At 49.6% G+C, this 18,557-nt stretch overlaps 2 protein-coding genes across 2 annotated transcripts; both read right to left on the reverse strand.

Moving 5' to 3' along the window:
- Positions 1–231: 231 nt before the first annotated feature.
- LOC101754412 (CBS domain-containing protein CBSCBSPB3) lies at positions 232–5,272 on the reverse strand. The gene is made up of 14 exons (XM_004977196.2): positions 4,967–5,272; positions 4,703–4,862; positions 3,959–4,091; positions 3,146–3,316; positions 2,645–2,723; positions 2,446–2,559; positions 2,298–2,364; positions 2,103–2,208; positions 1,961–2,019; positions 1,769–1,878; positions 1,564–1,691; positions 1,384–1,466; positions 929–1,018; positions 232–825 (listed from the first exon to the last, which is right to left on the reverse strand). Exons 1-14 carry the CDS (start codon positions 5,122–5,124, stop codon positions 646–648), a joined length of 1,638 nt encoding a protein of 545 aa, XP_004977253.1. The 5' UTR covers positions 5,125–5,272; the 3' UTR covers positions 232–645.
- A 10,623-nt stretch (positions 5,273–15,895) lies between these two features.
- LOC101754815 (fructose-bisphosphate aldolase, chloroplastic) lies at positions 15,896–17,649 on the reverse strand. Its single transcript, XM_004977197.4, has 3 exons — positions 17,352–17,649; positions 16,786–17,256; positions 15,896–16,694 (listed from the first exon to the last, which is right to left on the reverse strand). The coding sequence occupies exons 1-3, from the start codon at positions 17,496–17,498 to the stop codon at positions 16,146–16,148; spliced, it is 1,167 nt and encodes a 388-aa protein (XP_004977254.1). The 5' UTR covers positions 17,499–17,649; the 3' UTR covers positions 15,896–16,145.
- Between the last annotated feature and the right edge of the window lie 908 nt (positions 17,650–18,557).

An 18,557-nucleotide genomic window follows, 5' to 3' on the forward strand; every position in this document is an offset into this window, starting at 1 on the left:
GTTATCTATTGTGTTCTTGTATATCTGCAAAAGTGACGACGGACAAATTTCCTCTATTTCCTTTTCTTTCCGGGCGTGCAATGGGTGAAGGACAGATTTCTTCAGATAACGAGTGGTGCTGGTGCATGCTGGAAATATTTCTGTGCAGAGGTTATCGATTCCTACCCAAGTCAGTCTAGATCGTTTCATGGTTTAAACCATGACTGTTGCGTGCTAAGTAAACCCTCCAAATTTGAAACGGCAATGTCATCCTCTGAAATCAGCTCACTTCATCTGTTTATCTACAAACAAGTACACAAGTATGAACAGTCAACGTATACGTAATGCTTATACATTACACCGTAGTCGTGAAATTGCTCATGTTCGTGCCGAATGAACAAGGATTAGGCAGGCTCTTCTGCCAGAATTACCTACTCCAAAAGCAACCATCTTGTCCCGTGACCTGTATGGACCGTCAGTTCAACAGATCACAGATGTGATCTTCATTTCTGTACTTTCCTTCATTTTAGCTTGGTACCGAGTGAAGGCAAAGCTTCAGAATGCATTAGCTGATGGCAACGCTACTTTGGAATGCCATCGATCCCGCTCTTCGAAAAAGCGAAGAAACCTAAAAAGAAAGCCCTGGATCTCTCTGGGTTTCAGAAATCACAGCTGAGCTCGTTTCAAGTAAACCATAACTGCTGCGCCACTGAGAGCAACTGCACCAGCCATCAACCCAACATGAACCGGCGATATCCCACTCCTGCTGGGAGGTGGTGCCAGCTGCTGTGACGGTTTTGTCACTTCGGTATTCAAACCAGGATCTTCGATGTGCAACTTCAGCACCTAACAGTGAGCATTCAGTTTGGTCAGGTGGATTGAGCTAGTAACTTGTAGCCCAACAACTTGCCATTGAATAAACAATCACAGCAGGCAAGAAAAATGTTACCTTCAACCCAGATGACTTGGCATGGAGCACTGCACCAGCCAGATCGGCGTCTGTTGTCAGCAGCACTCGGTCGCCTTCATCATCTTCATACTACATAGAACAAGACCAGTTTAAGTTGGTTAGTGCAGTCAAATCCCCATCATCTTAAATAGATGGAATGATTATTGAAATTTGTTTGTAGCATCACTGATGAGATTACGCAGAGATGATGATGATGATGATGACACAAAGTCATGAATGATAGTACACACATTGAAGCCCATAAACACTTTTTCATTGACAGAACAAGGAAAACTTGCTATCAGGGTAGCCCCTCGCGGGCCTCCCAAAGGGAGTCCTGCTACGCCAAAAGCGAGGGGACAATTAATACCTACCTATTAGACCCTGGGAATATTCTCAATCCAAATGCCTACTAAATTATAGGAATATTCCCATGCCAAAATACTCAATCTTACCAAGAGTTGCAATGTCTCCTTTTCATCTGTAATACTTAATCTTTGCCTTATAGAAGACACAAGCTCATCCAAGCTCTCAGAGCCTGCAGTGATGAATTATGACAAATTAATAACCAATTATATTTGGAGAATCACAACCATATCATACATCTGCAGGCAAAGTATGGAACAGGTAAATACCACAGGTGAATCTATGCACACGGCCCTTTCTGTCTTGAAGCTTAAAGGAAAATGAATTGCCAATCACAGGGGGATAAACACTACTCTTTCCATCTCCAGCCTCTGATGGCAGGAGTAAGGATACCTCACTGAGAAATACAAGCAAAATTATATTATAGGAAAACAGAAGAAGACAAAATAATACTCAAAAGACCCATGAACAAACCTATGACTATCAAACTCCTCATCTGGAGGCTCCAAAGCAAGAGCAGAGTCCCAGAACCTCTGCATTACTGAGTTTGCGACATCATTTACAGTTCCATTCCCTCCTTCAACCTAAAAGTAAAGAATTAGATGGAGAAATTCAGCATATGAAACAGAAGAGAGCTGATGAAAGGATTATGGAGTTAGGAATCACCAATTGAATGGTTGCATGGGTAAGTTGCAGGACATCCAGGCAAGCAGCAATTTGTCCATCTGGTTACAAAAATGAAGACATGTAACAGATAGAGTGGCAGTAAAATATTCATAGACAGAGACAGAAATCAGGTCGGTCGCACCTCTGTCAATAACAGGAATATGCAAAAATTTGCCATCATGCATTATATGTAGTGCATCGAGAATTGTTGTATCTAAGGTGGCACAATCTGGGTTGGCAGTCATCACCTGAAAAAGTTATAACTAACACAGTTAGGGTGCAACTAAACAAAACTTCGATAATGAGAACAAAGAAAAATATAAATATGGTGGAATACCTTTTCTACTAGGGTCAACTCAGGGGAAATATTTTGTGCAACAACACGCATAAGTACATCTTTTGAGCTGCATAACATGATCATATATCAGCGAATAATTAGCAAGTAAATCATGTACACTACTACTTTACTAATATAGAATGCTTACGTAAAGATTCCCTGCAATGTGTTTCCTGTAGCAACGACCACCGAATTAACTCGAAACTCTCGCATTTTCTGTGCTGCTACACACACAGGATCTGTAGGCGAAACAATTGCTACTCTGGAAGTTGATAGCATAGTAAGCACTATGTTCTCTATATTGCTAACAATTGAAAGAAAATAGTCTGAGAAAACGGATGTTATACTTTGTGTTCTCTGTGATGATGGTTGACAAAGAAGGTTTGAACATCCTCTCTCGTAGAGTTTCAATGAGAGCAGAAGGAGCTGTAATAATAGTAAATAAATACCTTTAAATGATTGGTAGCATAATAGAAAGTAAAAAAAAGAGTTTTGAAACGTGGTTACAAAAATCATGATATGTAACAGTAGAACAGGATATACCTAACAAGTTGGTATGATACGAATTTTTTCACTTGGATTTAGAATGATAAGGCATACCATGATTATTACTCCCTCCATCCCAAATTATAGATTGTTTTGGCTTTTCTAGATGCATAGATATTAGTATGCATCTAGACATAGCATACATCTAAGTACATAACGATATCTATGAATCTAAAAAAGTCAAAACAACCTATAATTTGGGTCGGAGGGAGTATTTTATAAAATATAACTTATATGTTATATCAATGTACTTGCAAGACTAAATGTTTTTTTTAATTGAGATAGCATGTGTAATGCAAGACCTGAAAAGTTGCCTCCTAATTGACGTTCAACTCCTTCAACAGCAGCTGCTATTGCACTTCCTTGTTCTGCAGCCTTTTCAAGTCTTGCTATTGCGTCATAAAGGCATTTTGCAATGTCCAACATAGCAATAACCTCACCATTTTCTACTACAGGAAGGTGTCGAAATTTCCCTAAAATATAAAACAATATATAAGAAAAGCTGATGTTAGTGAAGAAAGAAACAAATATCCAACTAAGTGTTGACTCAGGGTTTATATGAAAAGACATGAGAACAGCCAGTCTACACATACACAGTATATACACAAATATTGTTGTTGAAATCATGCCAAAAACTCAGCAACATGCCAAACAAATCCTAGACATCTCACCATCCCAATCAATTCATTTGTTACTGAAAAATTGAGGACTGAGATACAATACAGCTAAATATGCCTAACCATCTACCAAAAACTGTGTTTTCATTGCAAGCAAGTTCAGCCAGTTTGACAGCGACTTATGGACACATATACATCACATGATAAAGTACAAATTGTTTTTTTCCGCAACATAAGGTTGTGTTTTGAGACATAGAAAATTTGCATATTGGTAACAGAAAAAGATATGAGTCACACAAGACTTTCAGAATGTAGCCAATACTGTTACCAAAAAAATGTACTCAAATGGTTAGTGCACTACAATTACATATAAAGAGAACAGCCCACTATAAATTAGTGAAAATAACAGGAATACACTTGCTCTACTTTGTTTTCATATTGTACATACAAACAGATATCTAATGAACTCTATCAAAGGGAATGCCTCACTAGACATACCTTGAACCATCTTCTGCAATGCCTCAATGGCAAGAGAATCAGACATCACATAAGTTGGATTGCGTGTCATGATCTTGGACATGATGGTTTGCTCCACCCTAAGCCCCTCAGCAATCACCCTTGTAGCTATATCCTGCACCCCAATTCGAATACAAACAAATATGAACAAGAGTCACCTCACCAGTAGTAAAAATAGGCCATCACCTGCTTGGTTAAAAAGGAATTTACAAGGCTGCTTACTTAAAATTGCTCCATAGAACATAATGATGAAAAAATAGATGCCAGACAGAAGTCATGTGCAAACCATCATCATTTTACCTTGACTACATAGATAGTCTTAGGCAGAAACTAACTACTAATCAAGTACAAGAACATTCTCTTCCATTTTCAGGTCTAGGAAAAACAGAAGGGGAACGAAAATGGGAAAAATATACAGTGGTAAAGCAAAATAGCAATGAGTTGTCCAAGTTTGGTAAAAAAATTGCTTGATCAAAAGCTCCAAATAAACGGGAACTTTGTTTTAACAGAAACAGCCACTTGCTAAGCTCCAAACCAAGGATCTAATCCAAACATAGATTTCCACCCCCCGTACTGAGAAGATATGTGGCATTTTCGACTCCTGTTACATCAAATTCAAAAGGTATCACATTTTCCTCAGCTCTGAATGACTATAAAAGCACAACGGACACACATTATAACCATCACATTCAACCCAAAAATAAAGAAAGTAAAAAAGAACACAACCTTGTCGGTGACTATGCCTGAGAGGAGGCCCTGGGCGTCGGTGAGCAGCACGGCGTCGACCCGCCTCGCCGCCATCCGCCGGCACGCATCTGACACCGTGGTCCCCTCCGGAATCGTCAGCGCCTTAGACAGACGCAGCTTCTTCACCGTCCTCTCCCCTCTGCCCAAACAGACCAAGTAAAAGTCCAATCTTTGCCGGTCTCGGTTCGAACCGAGGAGACGAAATGGAAGGACAAGAGTGGCGTAGGCTTGCCGCGCGCTTACGTGAGCTGGTGGGGAGAGGCGGGCTTGGAGGCGGCCTTCCCGTTCCCATTCCCGTTGGCGGCGGCGGCCGAGGGGTCGTCGGACTTGCGGGAGGAGGCGGAGGGCGGCCGGCTGCGGGTACGGCGGCTAGGTGGCGCCGCCGAAGCGGCTGCGCTCATGGCGATGTTTTGCCGCGGGAGCTCGTGGGGAATAGTGAGGCGGCGGCGGCGGCCGGCGAGGTGGGGAGCAGCTGATGGAGCGGTGCTTCTGCTCCGTTTCTCCTGACCTCCGGGGCTCCTTCGTTAGCGTGTGGATGTTTTGCGTTTCAGTCACTCCAGTCCTGGGTTATCATGAAAACCTCGTGGTTTGGGAGTTTTCGGACTCAGAATCCATTCTTGCTATTTTTTTTCTGTTTTAATTAAAACTAAGTTTTCAGCCTATTGGAAAAAGATACCACGATTTACGGTAATAATCTTAAAAGAGAACTAAGTTTTCAGACGATTGGAAAACGATACCACCGATTTACGTAATAATTTTAAAAGATACTATATCGCAAACTTAGCTAATTAGCAGCAGCGTAGGATAACGTGACACTATCACCGGTCAACTCGCAACGCACAAGCTCAGTGCATCCTTTTTTTCTTCAATAGTTTTTTTTGTCTTCAAGAGTTTGCTAACTTTTCATGACTGATAAAAAAAAGTTTGCAAATCATAAAAATCTAAGGTGCGCAAACTGTCAAGATTGGTAAAGTTTTAGGCAATAATGATGCGGTTAATTCTAATTCACCCTAGTGCAAAACCTCTATATTTCATCATTTTTTGGAAATTTATCATGGTATTTTGATGACTAGTTGTTAGTATGCAGTATGCTTCCTCAATTGGCACGGTGTTGGTGTGACTGGATACGGTCGTAGGAACGGTTTTTGGCTAGCAATGAATAAGATCATGCTATATGTTACAAAACATTATTAGAGGTCTCCTAAACAGCTCGCCATTTCAAAGAGTAATCCAGGCATCATTGAATAAGTACCACAGCTGTTTCTTTCGCTCGCTTGTAGACTTGTACCTGTGGCGGCCATCCCTTTCTTTGGGACACGAAGGCCAGGCATCCCAATCGGGCAGTAATAACGCGATAGGTGCAGGGCCTCATCGAAACATTCCCCCCATCAATTATATTTGTAGCAGAATATTTGTTATGCTAAAAAAAGCACTCATTAACTCGTCATTGACTCGCAAACCGCGTGCACCACATGGCCCGCACCCTCCGTATATGGCCGTATCCCACCGTCCCCACAACACCCCCACCGCGTGGGCCCCGCCGCGCAGGATCGCGTCCACGGTGCACCGGGTCCACGCAGCTTCCCCTCGCCACCGGCCGCCGGGATGCGGATTTGAAAATTTTGAACTTGCGGCCCGCCCCCCGCGGGATGGAGCCAGCAGCAAGGACCCCTCAAACTTTCGGGAAATTCCGTACAGACCCCTCGGGGGGCCGTTCGTGGGGCCCGCGCGGCAGTGAGAGCACGTGGCTGCCCGTGGGAGGAAAGGAAACAAACGGACGGAGGGGCGGGCGGCAGCGTGCAGCGGCGGATGGCCACAGGAGTTGGGTGGCTCTGGCGCCGCCATGGCGTGCGATCCGTGCATCATGTGTCAGTCCAGGGGAGGAGAGGATGGGACAAGAAAACCTTGGCGGCCAAGCGACACAACACACGGGGGCGCCAGGAGATCCATCCACACGCATGCAGGCACTTGCGGCTTCTGTGGCAAGCACGTGAGCCACGCCGAGCGCACTCCGAGTTTAGTTGGCTGGTGTTTCTTTGTCGCGCGCCAGGTGTTCGACCGCGCGCCCCACAGGGACGCCTTCCTCTGGAACGTCGTGCTCCAAGGCTACGCGCGGGCCGGACCGTCACACGGGCGAGAGGCAATCGCGCTCTTCGCGCGCATGCACGCGAGCACCGGGGCGCCCGCGGCATCCAACATCTACACGTACACGTTCGACGTCAAGGCGTGCTTTCGTGGCCGACGCGCTCGTCGCGTTCTACGCCAGGCGCGGCGACGTGGCGGCGGCGGCGAGGAAGGTGTTCGACGTGGCCGCCGCCAAGGACGTCGTGAGCTGGATTCCAACTCGTTGATCGCCGGCTACGCCCAGAACGGGCGCTCGGACGAGGCGGTCGCGCTGCTCCGTTCCATGCCGCGGCGCGACGTGCCGGCCAGACCTCGTCACCTTGTGGGGGTGTTTGGATCCCCGGACTAAATTTTAGTCCCTGTCACATCGAATGTTTGGACACTAATTAGGAGTATTAAACATAGGCTAATTACAAAACCAATTTCACAACCCCTAGGCTAAATCACGAGACGAATCTATTAAGCCTAATTAGTCCATAATTTGACACTATGATGCTACAGTAAACATTCGCTAATGATGGATTAATTAGGCTTAATAGATTCGTCTCGCGATTTAGCCTACGGGTTCTGCAATTAGTTTTGTAATTAGCTCATGTTTAGTCCTCCTAATTAGCATCCGAATATCCGATGTGACACAGACTAAACTTTGGCTGCAGGATCCAAACACCCCCTTAGTCGCCGTGCTCCCGGCCTGCGCGGCGTCGGCGGCCAATCCACGGGCCACAGTTGCTGTTTTTTGACAAAAAAAAAATCCTGCACACCAAAGTACGTACTGCTCTGGTAGCTTCGGAATGGTTTTGTCCTTCCTGATCCCAGTACTGCTCTTTTCTTTAGCATGCTTGCAAGATTCAAGATCATGTGGGCCTTGTTTACTTCCCAAGTTGGAAGTTGCAAAATTGGCATTTTGCCATAAATGCGACACTGTAGCGTTTCGTTTGTATTTGTAAATTATTGTCCAAATATTGACTAATTAGGCTTAAAAGATTCGTCTCGCAAAGTACAACAAAACTGTGCAATTAGTTTTTGATTTCGTCTACATTTAGTACTCCATGCATATACCGCAAGTTTGATGTGATGGGGAATCTTCTTTTTGCATAGTGTCAAAGTTGGGAGTTTGGAGGGAAGTAAACAGGCGTGGTCTTGCAAGATGGAAAAAGTAAAGAAACGCACTGAATCTCTACTACATTACATGTACGGAGCAGCAGAATGACCGCACCGAATTCTTTCCACCGAGAAAGACCTGCGCGAAAAATAGCACCCGCTTGTCCTGGTCTCCGGCGTCGGCGTCCATTCTCGTAGCCAAGAAGTTGACATGGTAGATTCCCTGCATCCGGACGTCGCTTCTTGCCACGGTACAGATGGTGTCAAACTTGTAGCTTTCGTCCCGCCAGATCCAAGAATTACTACTAATTACTGGTGTGTAAATTTCAAACAGCACCAGCAACAGAAAATAATCAGATACTTAGGAGATGAAAACAAATTACCAGCAAGAGGCAGACGCTGTCCATTAGGAAGCTTTGTTTCCTTTCGAATGCCCTTCTCTCCTTGGCTATTTCTGCCAGGGCCCTTCGATGCATCACCGTCACAACCGGTGGTGACTTGAAGACGGGAAGGGTCGTCGCATGCGAAGACAGTAACGTGGAGATGTGATCCATGGCCTCAATGGATAGCTCATGGCCTTCCGCAGGCAGGAGATCACACAGCTTGGCTTCTAATGCAGGCGTCATAGAATCCAAGTGCGCCATCATGGCAGCCTGCCTGGGGTGTTTCATGGCCTTGACTGCAGCCTCGGTGGCAGACAAGTCGTCGCTGGAGCTTACGACAGCATGGTGCCCGGCCCCTTCCGCCAGCTCTGCCGCGACACGGAGGGCTCCAGTCTGCACCGCCCTGACATAGACTTCTTTGGCACGGTGTTTGCTGAGGTGCCGCCGCCGGCGATGGCGGCGCCGCCAGCGAACATCGTCGACGACCAGCCGGCGCCGACGCCTCAGGTGCCGCAAAAGAGGCACAGCAAGAGGCTGCTGGCCAGGCCTTCTTCTGTCCCGGTGTCTCGCAGGTCGACGCACCGACTGATGCGCCAGCTTGACATCGTGGGGCAGGACCAGGCAATTGGAGATGAGGCGGCGGCGCAGTACGAGAAGATGTACAAGGGACCGATGCCGAGGAAGACGGTGGCGGCCCTGGCGGCTGTCTCCCGCGTTGCTAGTGGTGTGGTGATGGCGGCCCTTGCTGCAATCAACTGTTGTGGGTCTTGTGGGTGTCGTCTATTGGTGATAATGAATAGCAACTTTGCAATTTTCAACTGGAACGTCAGGGGCCTCAATTCAGCTGCGCGCCGTGAGGAGGTGCTCAAGTTGTTACAGGCATCTCGTCCAATGCTAGTCTGCTTGCAGGAGTCCAAGCTAGAAGAAATCACTGACAGTTTGGCAGTGGAGTTTCTTGGACAACGCCTATCCAGTTTCAGTTACCTACCAGCCCTGGGAGTTAGTGGTGGGATCATCCTGGCTTGGGATGATGATCACATTCAGGCAGGCAGTGTCTCTCTGAAGGAATTCTCTCTGACAGCAACTGTTACACAACGCCTCACAAATGTCTCCTTCATTATCACTGTTGTGTATGGACCGGCCACAGATGCAGATAAACCTCGTTTTCTGGAAGAATTGAAAGGGATCAAGCCAGTGGACAACCAACTTTGGTTATGTCTGGGAGATTTCAATTTGATATACTCAGCCCAAGATAAAAACAACCTGAACCTGAACCGTCGCTTCATGGGGATGTTCAGAAGAACTCTGGATCAATGTGAGCTGCTGGAGATATGCTCTGCAAAATCGTAAGTATACTTGGAGCAATGAAAGGGAGCGGCCAACACTTGTCAGACTTGATCGAGTCTTTTGCAATAAAGAGTGGGATATTGCTTTTCCGTCTATTTGCTTGCATGCACTGTCCTCTTCAGCTTCAGACCACTGTCCATTATTTCTGTCACAAATCCGACAACAGCCCCAGCGAGAGCGGTTCAAGTTTGAACAATTTTGGACAAAGGTTCCTGATTTCCTTGATGTGGTCAGAAATGCTTGGGAGCTGCCGGTCACGGGCATATCAGCTTTGAATATTCTTCATCACAAAATGTGCAACACAGCTAAGGCACTTCGTTCTTGGAGTAGCTCTATTTTTGGTGAAGCGCTCCTACAGTTCCACATGGCCCAAGAGATAATCCTCAGGTTAGATATGGCTCAGGATACACGAGTACTGACAGAGGAGGAGAAGAAGCTGAGGAAAGCATTGAAGGTGAGAGTGCTGGGACTAGCAGTTGTGGAACGCTCACGCCGACGACAATGTTCCAGACTGACTTGGCTCAAGGAGGGTGATACTTGTACAAAGTTTTTTCATTTGAAAGCAAATGCAAGAAGAAGGAAAAACTTCATCCCAAGTCTCACAAAAAGCAATGTTGATATCATCTGGTCTCATGAGGAAAAGGAAGAGGAAATAGCACAGCATTTTCAGAACACAATTGGCAAAAAGGAACAATGCGCATGCAGCTTCAATTGAGATGACCTGGAAATGGCAGGAGTTCAGATGGAGGGCTTGGATGCACCATTCACTGAGGAAGAAATCTGGTCAGCAATCTCTCAAATGCCCTCGGAAAAGGCACCAGGTCGTGCCTTCTATAAGATGTGTTGGCCAATAGTTAAGATTGAGGTGGTCAATGCTTTTGCATGCATCTACAACATGCATACTGGCCCATTATTTAAATTGAATGGGGCGTCAATATCTCTGCTACCAAAGAAAGAGCTGGCAGAGAGAGTGCAAGACTTTCGGCCCATTAGCCTGATCCACTCATTTGCAAAGATTGTATCAAAGGTGTTGGCACTGAGATTGGCACCGTTCATTGACAGTTTAATATCTAACTCGCAGAGTGCATTTATCAAGAGAAGATGCATCCAAGATATTTTTTATATGTCAGAAATCTAGCCAGATCCTACCACAGGACCAAAACACCTGCCCTGCTGTTGAAACTGGACATATCTAAAGCTTTTGACTCTGTCTCTTGGGAATACTTGCTAGAGTTGCTACAGAAACGAGGTTTCCCTGCAAGATGGAGGGACTGGCTGGCACTAATCTTCACTAGTTCATCCTCTTCAGTGCTGCTAAATGGAGTGCCTGGTCCAATAATCAAGCATCAACGTGGTCTTCGACAAGGGGACACCCTCTCCCCCTATCTGTTCATCTTGGCGATTGACACCTTGCAGAATTTATTCAAGATTGCTACTGACGAAGGATGCCTGTCCACAATAAGGGGTCGGCATGCCAAACTGCGCCTATCTCTTCATGCTGATGATGCGGTGATATTTGTGAACTCGTTGAAACAAGATGTAGATATGGTGGTTGAGATAATGCAAAGGTTCGATGATGCCATAGGATTGAGAATCAATCTGCAGAAGAGCACAGTAGCAAGCATTGGAGGACATGACCTGGATTTGGATGAAATCCTAGCTTCTTTCCCAGAACAACGTGTGGGTTTTCCCATTACCTACCTTGGCATTCCGATCGTGCTGGGTCGTCTACGTTTGGTACACCTACAAAATGTGCAAGACAAGGCAGTTGCAAAGATGTCAGGTTGGCAGTGCAAACTTCTGAATCCGGGAGGACGCAGGGTGCTTGTGCGCTCGGTTCTTAGTTCATTGCTAGTGTACCTACTCACGGTGATTAAGCCCCCAAAGAAATTCATCAAAGATTTTGACAAGGTGCGCAGGCGTTTTCTCTGGGCTGGCAATCAGCAGCTGCATGGAGGGAAATGCAAGGTTAGCTGGGCAAGATTACAAAGTCCAATTAAGAGGGGCGGCCTGGGGATTACTGATCTCGATGCTTTCAGCAGAGCACTTCGTCTAAGATGGCTATGGTTTCGCTGGAAATACCCAGAGCGTCCATGGGTTGGCATGGAGTTACCTGTTGATGACTTGGACATGGCCCTTTTCGCAGCAGCAACAAAGTTCACGGTTAACAATGGACGAACTGCTAGCTTGGTAGTGCACCAGCCATGCTCTTTCCACACCTGTACAAGCACAGCAAAAGGAAAAACAGAACAGTAGTAGAGGCAATGCAGAATGAACAATGGATTTCAGATCTTATGCATGATCTCACGGTGCCACTCTTGGATGAATTTGTGAAGCTATGGGGACTGATTGAGGAGGCCCAGTTTGATCATGGCGCCACAGAGCCAGACACAATACTCTGGACAAGAACTGCTTCAGGTGAATATTCAGCAAGATCGGCATACGACATGCAATTTGAAGGTGGTGCCCTCTCGTCGTTCCCAAAGACGGTTTGGAAGGTCTGGGCACCTTTCAGGTGCAAGTTTTTCATGTGGTTGCTCCTACAGAACAGAGTCTGGACAACTGATAGGCTGCTGCTCAGAGAATGGCCTAACTCATACTTCTGCCAGATGTGTTACAGCAGTCTTGAGACAGCACGTCACCTGGTGTCCAGTTTCTTCTTCCATTTGGCAAGCAGTCGGCACCTGGTGTGGTCGCGCCTCCCTGCAACCTAATGCCTGGAACAAAGAGGCTGATCTGGTGGGTTGGTTCCATAATTTGGCTGGAAGTGCTATGGACGCTGCTACGAAAGGAGCTCGCTCCATGGCGATACTGGTAGTGTGGACGATATGGTGTGAGCGAAACAACAGAATTTTCAACAATCAGGAGAAGCCGATCGCAAAGCTTGTTGAGGATGTTAAGGATGTTGCTCGTCTATGGTGTGTGGCTGGAGCCAAGCACTTGGCTGTCATAGTTGATAGATCAGGCCGCGAGTAATCGCTGTAATGTTTTTTTTTCTTCCGTTGTTGCGGGCCTATTTCGATGCCCCGGCCTATCCTTCAGGATGGGTTACTAAAACTTGGCGCCTCTGGTGCCTGTAATTGCTTCTCTTTTTATTAATTAACGCCGGGAATCATTCCGGGTCTTTCGAAAAAAAAAGACACGGAGGTTGCAGTTAGTGAAGTAGAGGTACTCCAAGGCACCGTGGCCGGACAACATGCTGTACTTGGTGCAGAGGAAGACGACCTGGGCAGTGAGGGCGTTGAACCCATTACGAAGCATCAGGTCAGTGCAGATCATGTTTTCGTTTTCATGTGCTGGGAAGTTGAGCTGGTACCGTATCGCATTGAGGAGGATGTTGAAGATAGGGTCCTCGAGTGGACCGTACAAGTAACCTCTGAGCACTAGCCCATGGTGAAGCACCATTGCTGAAGCTGGAGGCAGCTGGGATATTGCGCTGAGGTGCGTGGATGTAATCGACAAGTAGCGCCTCGATTCTCTTCGGAGACAATTCCTTATTTGACGCCAGACAAATGACTCGTTCCTTTCTTGGCTCTTAAAAAATTTTAGTTTGCTATTTGACACCGGTTCAACTTTCGTTCTTTATATGATAATATGTTGGATTTTCCGTCTGGTAACCGTTAAATACCCTGCAAAAAGACGATTTTGTCCTGTGGGTCCCACCACCCTTCTCCTTCCTCTCCTCCCCTCCTCCCTCCTCTGCTCCACACCACGCCCGGCCGTGCCTCCCCCTTGCTCCACACCGTCACCCTCCGTCCAACCGCGCCTCCCTCATTCCTCCTCATTGCCGCAGGGGTCGGCCGCGCCCCTCCACGTCCAGGTCACCGGCAGCGCACCCAGCCGGGACCCGAGCTCGAGGAAGTCGGGCGCCAGGAGCGGCCTTTGGTCGTGCGCCGCGTAGGGGAGCAGCGTGGCCGCCGGCCGCGCGTGCAGCCTGCCCTCCGCCCATGCCATCCACGCCTCACTCCGCTTTCTCCGTGACTGCGACACCACGCTCGCGCACATCGACCATGGCCGCCCGCTCACATCGCAGGACCACCGCTACGGCTCGTACGCCCCGCCGACGCCGGCGACGATGGCGGCCGGGGTGTTGCCCCCGCGCACGCGGGAGAAGGATTTGCAGCGGCATAGGTCCAGCAGCGTGGAGGCAGCGGAGCCCGAGGGGCCACCTCCGGCCGCGGCGGCGGTGTTGAACGGCTGGGAGAAGAGGGAGCGGATGGCGGAGGTGGACTTGCGGCTCGGCGCAGCGGCCACGGCAGCGGAGGCCTTGAGCCCGGCCAGGTGCTCGCGGAGGTAGGCGGCGCAGAAGCCCGTGAAGGACTCCCCGTGGTGGAGATCGCAGGTGGTGCTCACCGACCGACGTGGAGGTGGCACTGGTGAGGCTCCATCTGCAGGCGGCGATGATGCGGCGGGCGCCACTGGATCCGACCTGCCCGCGCGCGTTCCAGAGGCGCAGCCGTTTCGACACCCACGAGGTGTTCCTAGACCCCGCGAGGCGCGCCGACCCGGCCGCTGCCGGCGCACACAGCGAGATCGTGCGGTGTGGAGCAGAGGAGGGAGAAGGGAAGGAGAGGAGGGAGAAGGGTGGTGGGGTCCAAGAGATAAAATCATCTTTTCGTAGGGCATTTAACGGTGGTTGGATGAAAAATCGAACAGAGTGTTAATTTAGGAACAAAAGTTGAAGTCAGTATCAAATGAGGAAGGAAAAAATTTTAAGAGCACGAAAGGAACGGATCATTTGTCTATCTGGTGTCAAATAAGTAATTATCCGTAATCGCATGGAGAGACCTCCGAGTCCCAACCCGCTTGCTGGTCCTTGAGTAGGGATGAGCAGCGGTGGGTGCATGTGTTTAGATTCTGACAACTCGCCACCGGCACCACTGCGTCATCAGTGTCAGGGTAGCTCAACCGCAGGTTGTAGAGATACCGGCCGTCCGGTGCTCTCCCGTACTTCAGAGAGCTGTAGATGTCATCGACAGCGACCTTGCAGAGCTGATCGGTACGCAGCCATGCCGCGATCCTGTCCACATGGTCGGCAACAAACGTTTCGGTGGCGAGCGCGACCAGGCGATCAGGGTTGGGGTGCTCAGCAGCCATGGCAGCGTACATGAGCGAGTCCTTGATCGTGAGGATCCAGGCGTCATCATCAAAGCTGGGCAGCAGCGCCTCCTCAACCAGGCACTGCGTGTCGAATTCTCGCTCGACAAGATCCATGGCCAAGTAGATGTCAGCCTTGGCCAAGTAGAGGTACCCCACGGCCTGCTCCAAGGTGAGGTAGCGATACCCGCTCATCAAGAATGTGGTGAGACCATCCAGAGATCTCTCCGCCGTGTTCTGCCAGTACCAGCTGCTGTGCATCTTGTCGAGGAACTCGGTGGTGATGTCCTCCCTCTTGTACGGTCCTTGGCCACTTCGGCCATGCGCGACGTGGCGTGGAGGATGACGTTGGAGACCGGCTCCAGGAGGCCGTAGCAGTGCCCGGCGACGGAGAGGCAATGTATCGGATTCGGGTAGTCGCGGATGGGGAGGCGGTCAAGCGCCTCCACGTAGAACCCGCATATGGTGTCGAGCAGGGCTTGATGGGGATCCTCTCGATCAATGCCGCTGTCGCCACAGCAGCAAACTGGGAGGTGGTTGCTGGCCATTGGAGAGCAAGCACACCGGCGGCTGGCTGTTCCGGCGAGTCGACGACGATGCTGATTGTTAGGGCCTTGGGATGCCGGTTGATGATGTTACTTGCTCCAGGCCTTCTCGGGGCTCAGGACACGGCTGGTACGAGATACCGTGTCCGATTCCGTTTGGATGACAGCGGAGATGGGAGTGAAAGAAACAAGGAATTCGACTTGGACTCGGCCAGGCCCGGACCACGGACACCGATAGGGTAGGAGGAGAAAGTGGGTCCCAGGAGAAAGAAACCTCACACCGGCCGGCTCGTCTCCTCGTCCTGTTCGGACAAGACTGCAAAGCCTGTTAGTCATCTCCTACCGTCATCACCATCTCCTCCCAACCAGCTCATTACACTAGGGACGGACGTGCGTTCGAATTACCAGAATTGGTTACTTGAGAGAACTTCATCAACACAGTTACACAAGGGTATCGCGTTTTCAGTAGGGATTAGTAGGTTTTATAAAACTTTATCATCTGCTGGACCATTTTAGTTGTACAGAGAGGAAACACGAGTAGTAGTAGTGAAGAAAAAGAGGGAAGGATCATTTTATGCCCATTCAACAATCTATGCAAAATACTCGATCGATCAACTTCATAATTTAATTTCTCTTATACATATAGTATAGCATTACCATGCCTCAAGCTTGCATCTCAATGGCGAGCTCGATCTTTGCAGTAGCTAGCAGTAGTAACTAACGGCACGCACAAAGCATCGATGAGCACCATGCATGGATCATCACAGCGAAGACGTGCTTAGCTTGCGTAACCAGTATGTATCGTCGGAGTAGCTAGCCGATGAATTAGTAGCTGTAGTTCTTGACGAACATGCCCTCCTTGGCCTCGGCGGCCTCGCCGTCGGAGGTGTACTTGCCGAGCTGCGCCAGCGAGTTGGCCTTGGCGCGCAGCAGCAGCGCGTCCTGCGCCGCCTTGACGTTCTCCGGCACGCCGCCCCACGTCTTGAGGCAGGTGTTCTGCAGCGCCCGCGCGTAGGAGAAGGACACGTGCCACGGGTTGGGCCCCTGGTTCATGGCGTTGAGGTTCTGCGTCGCCTCCACCTCCGACTGCCCGCCGGAGAGGAACATGATGCCGGGGACGGAGGGCGGGATGCGGCGGTGGAGGAGCTTCAGGGTGTACTCGGCGACCTGCTCCGGCGTGGCCCGGTCCTTAGCCTCGGCGCCCGGCGTCACCATGGATGGCTTGAGCAGGATGCCCTCGAACATGACGTTGTTCTCCGCCATGGCGTAGAAGGTCTCGGCCCACACCTTCTGCGCCACCTCGAAGGTCCGCTCGATGCCGTGCTCGCCGTCCAGCAGGATCTCCGGCTCTACGATCGGCACAAGTCCGTTGTCCTGCTCGGTCGATTCCATTCCATCGGTGTTAGCTTTTATTAATTAGCTGGATGAACTATCTCCATGGCTAGAAGCAAGCAAGAAGGCGTACCTGCGAGATGGCGGCGTAGCGGGCGAGCCCCCATGCGGCCTCCTTGACGGCGAGCTCGGATGGCCCGTTGGGGATGCTGACGACGGTGCGCCACTTGGCGAATCGGGCGCCCTGCTGGTAGTAGGCGGCCTCGCGGGCGGCGAGGCCGTCGAGGCCCTGGCACCAGGACTCGTCGTTGGAGCCGGCGAGCGGGACGAGGCCCTTGTCGACCTTGATCCCGGGCACGATGCCCTGCTCGGTGAGGATGTCGACGATCCGGCGGCCGTCGACGGCGGACTGGTAGAGCGTCTCCTCGAAAAGGATGGCGCCGGAGATGTAGTTGCCCAGCCCCGGCGCGGTGACCAGCAGCGTCCTGTACGCCTGCCGGTTGGCCTCCGTGTTCTCCAGCCCGATGGATGCCAGCCGCTTCCCGCACGTCGCGTTCGACTCGTCCATGGCCAGGATGCCGCGCCCAGGCGACGCGATCGTTTTCTGCAACTCACCATGTCATCATTATTTCTTTCAGCAAGCAAGATGGCGATAGTGACAGTTTCGATCGGCCACTAGTGAAGAAACGACGAACGCACCGCTGTCTTGACGAGCTCATCGGCGTAGGCGCTGGCGCGGACGACCACGGAGACGGTGACCGGCCGGGGCGCGGTGAGCTGCCTGGCGGCGCCCCATTCCGACTTCTTGGGAAGGAAGGAGGACTTGAGCAGGGTAGCAGAGGCCATCTTCTTCTTCCTCGATGCTCTTGCTGTCTTCTGAAGTTCAGCTCAGCTCAGGCTGGCAGTGGCCTCAGGTTCACACCAGTGAACAACGAATGGAGTGTCTCCTTCCTTGGGGTGAGAGCTGCAGCCACATCACATATTTAAGGTTTCTGCCAGGTAAACCAGTGGTGGCTGGACAAGGGAAGGAAGGATAAAAAGACATGCGTTGTGAGGCTGAGGTTGCTGCCCTCTGGATTTCAGTGGATGGAGTGGCTGCTTCTCACTGGTTCCCATGGTCTCTTCAAAAGAGTAGGACCATGCACGGTTATCACCTCCTTTTTGTTTTGTCCTGATCCGGATTCCTGATTCTAGGGAAGATCTTTTCTGTGATTTCCATCCCATTTTAACTGTGTGCTGTAAAAAAATGACAAAAAGTTCAGAGAAAAAGGGACAGCTCAACTCTGGAATCTTCGTGGCAGCTCAACCATGGGATTGCCTGAATGTTGCTGGCCTCAAAATTTCAATAAGGATCCCAGTTTATTATATATATATCTATAAAAAAAAAGGATCCCGGCTTTGGGTGATGAGGCTGACAGGGAGGTTTCTGTGGGCGCGCCAAACCAGCAACTGTTGCCCGTAGATGCGCGCCTGCGGTGGACATCCATCCATCGATTCCCACGGTTTGTCATCGTGGTTTTCGCAGAACGCCGCGGATTTCTTGGGGGCTTCTGGTGATGCCAACGGCTGCAGCTACGAGTTGTTTGTTGCCATGCGCGGTGTGGAGAGCTCTGCAGGCAAGCAATGGCGATCCAGGGGCGTCCGGTCATGTCGCGCTCCTGCATATCATCTGTCACAACACATGAGACATTGATCCACGTATACGGAAATGGACGAACTGTTCTAATCTGTCGTCTACGGAAATGGACGAACTGTTCCAATCTTTCGTATACGGAAATGGACGAACTGTTCCAACCTGTCGTATACGGGAATAGACGAACTGTACCCATCTTTCATTGGTTGTATTCAAGAAATTACTGGATGGAGATACACATGATTCTTTCCTGGACAACCAGAGCAAATACC

The sequence above is a fragment of the Setaria italica genome, chromosome VII (assembly GCF_000263155.2).
Source record: "Setaria italica strain Yugu1 chromosome VII, Setaria_italica_v2.0, whole genome shotgun sequence".
Lineage (NCBI taxonomy): Eukaryota > Viridiplantae > Streptophyta > Magnoliopsida > Poales > Poaceae > Setaria > Setaria italica.

Excerpts from the sequence above, each read along its gene's own strand:
- LOC101754412 (XM_004977196.2), bottom strand. The coding sequence starts at position 5,124 with ATGAGCGCAGCCGCTTCGGCGGCGCCACCTAGCCGCCGTACCCGCAGC. Across the intron at positions 4,092-4,702 it reads CAGGCATAGTCACCGACAAG|GATATAGCTACAAGGGTGAT; the intron begins GTTGTGTTCTTT and ends ATTGGGGTGCAG. Across the intron at positions 1,467-1,563 it reads TGTGCATAGATTCACCTGTG|GCTCTGAGAGCTTGGATGAG; the intron begins GTATTTACCTGT and ends TCATCACTGCAG.
- LOC101754815 (XM_004977197.4), bottom strand. The coding sequence starts at position 17,498 with ATGGCCTCTGCTACCCTGCTCAAGTCCTCCTTCCTTCCCAAGAAGTCG. Across the intron at positions 17,257-17,351 it reads ATGAGCTCGTCAAGACAGCG|AAAACGATCGCGTCGCCTGG; the intron begins GTGCGTTCGTCG and ends GGTGAGTTGCAG. Across the intron at positions 16,695-16,785 it reads GCTACGCCGCCATCTCGCAG|GACAACGGACTTGTGCCGAT; the intron begins GTACGCCTTCTT and ends TCGACCGAGCAG.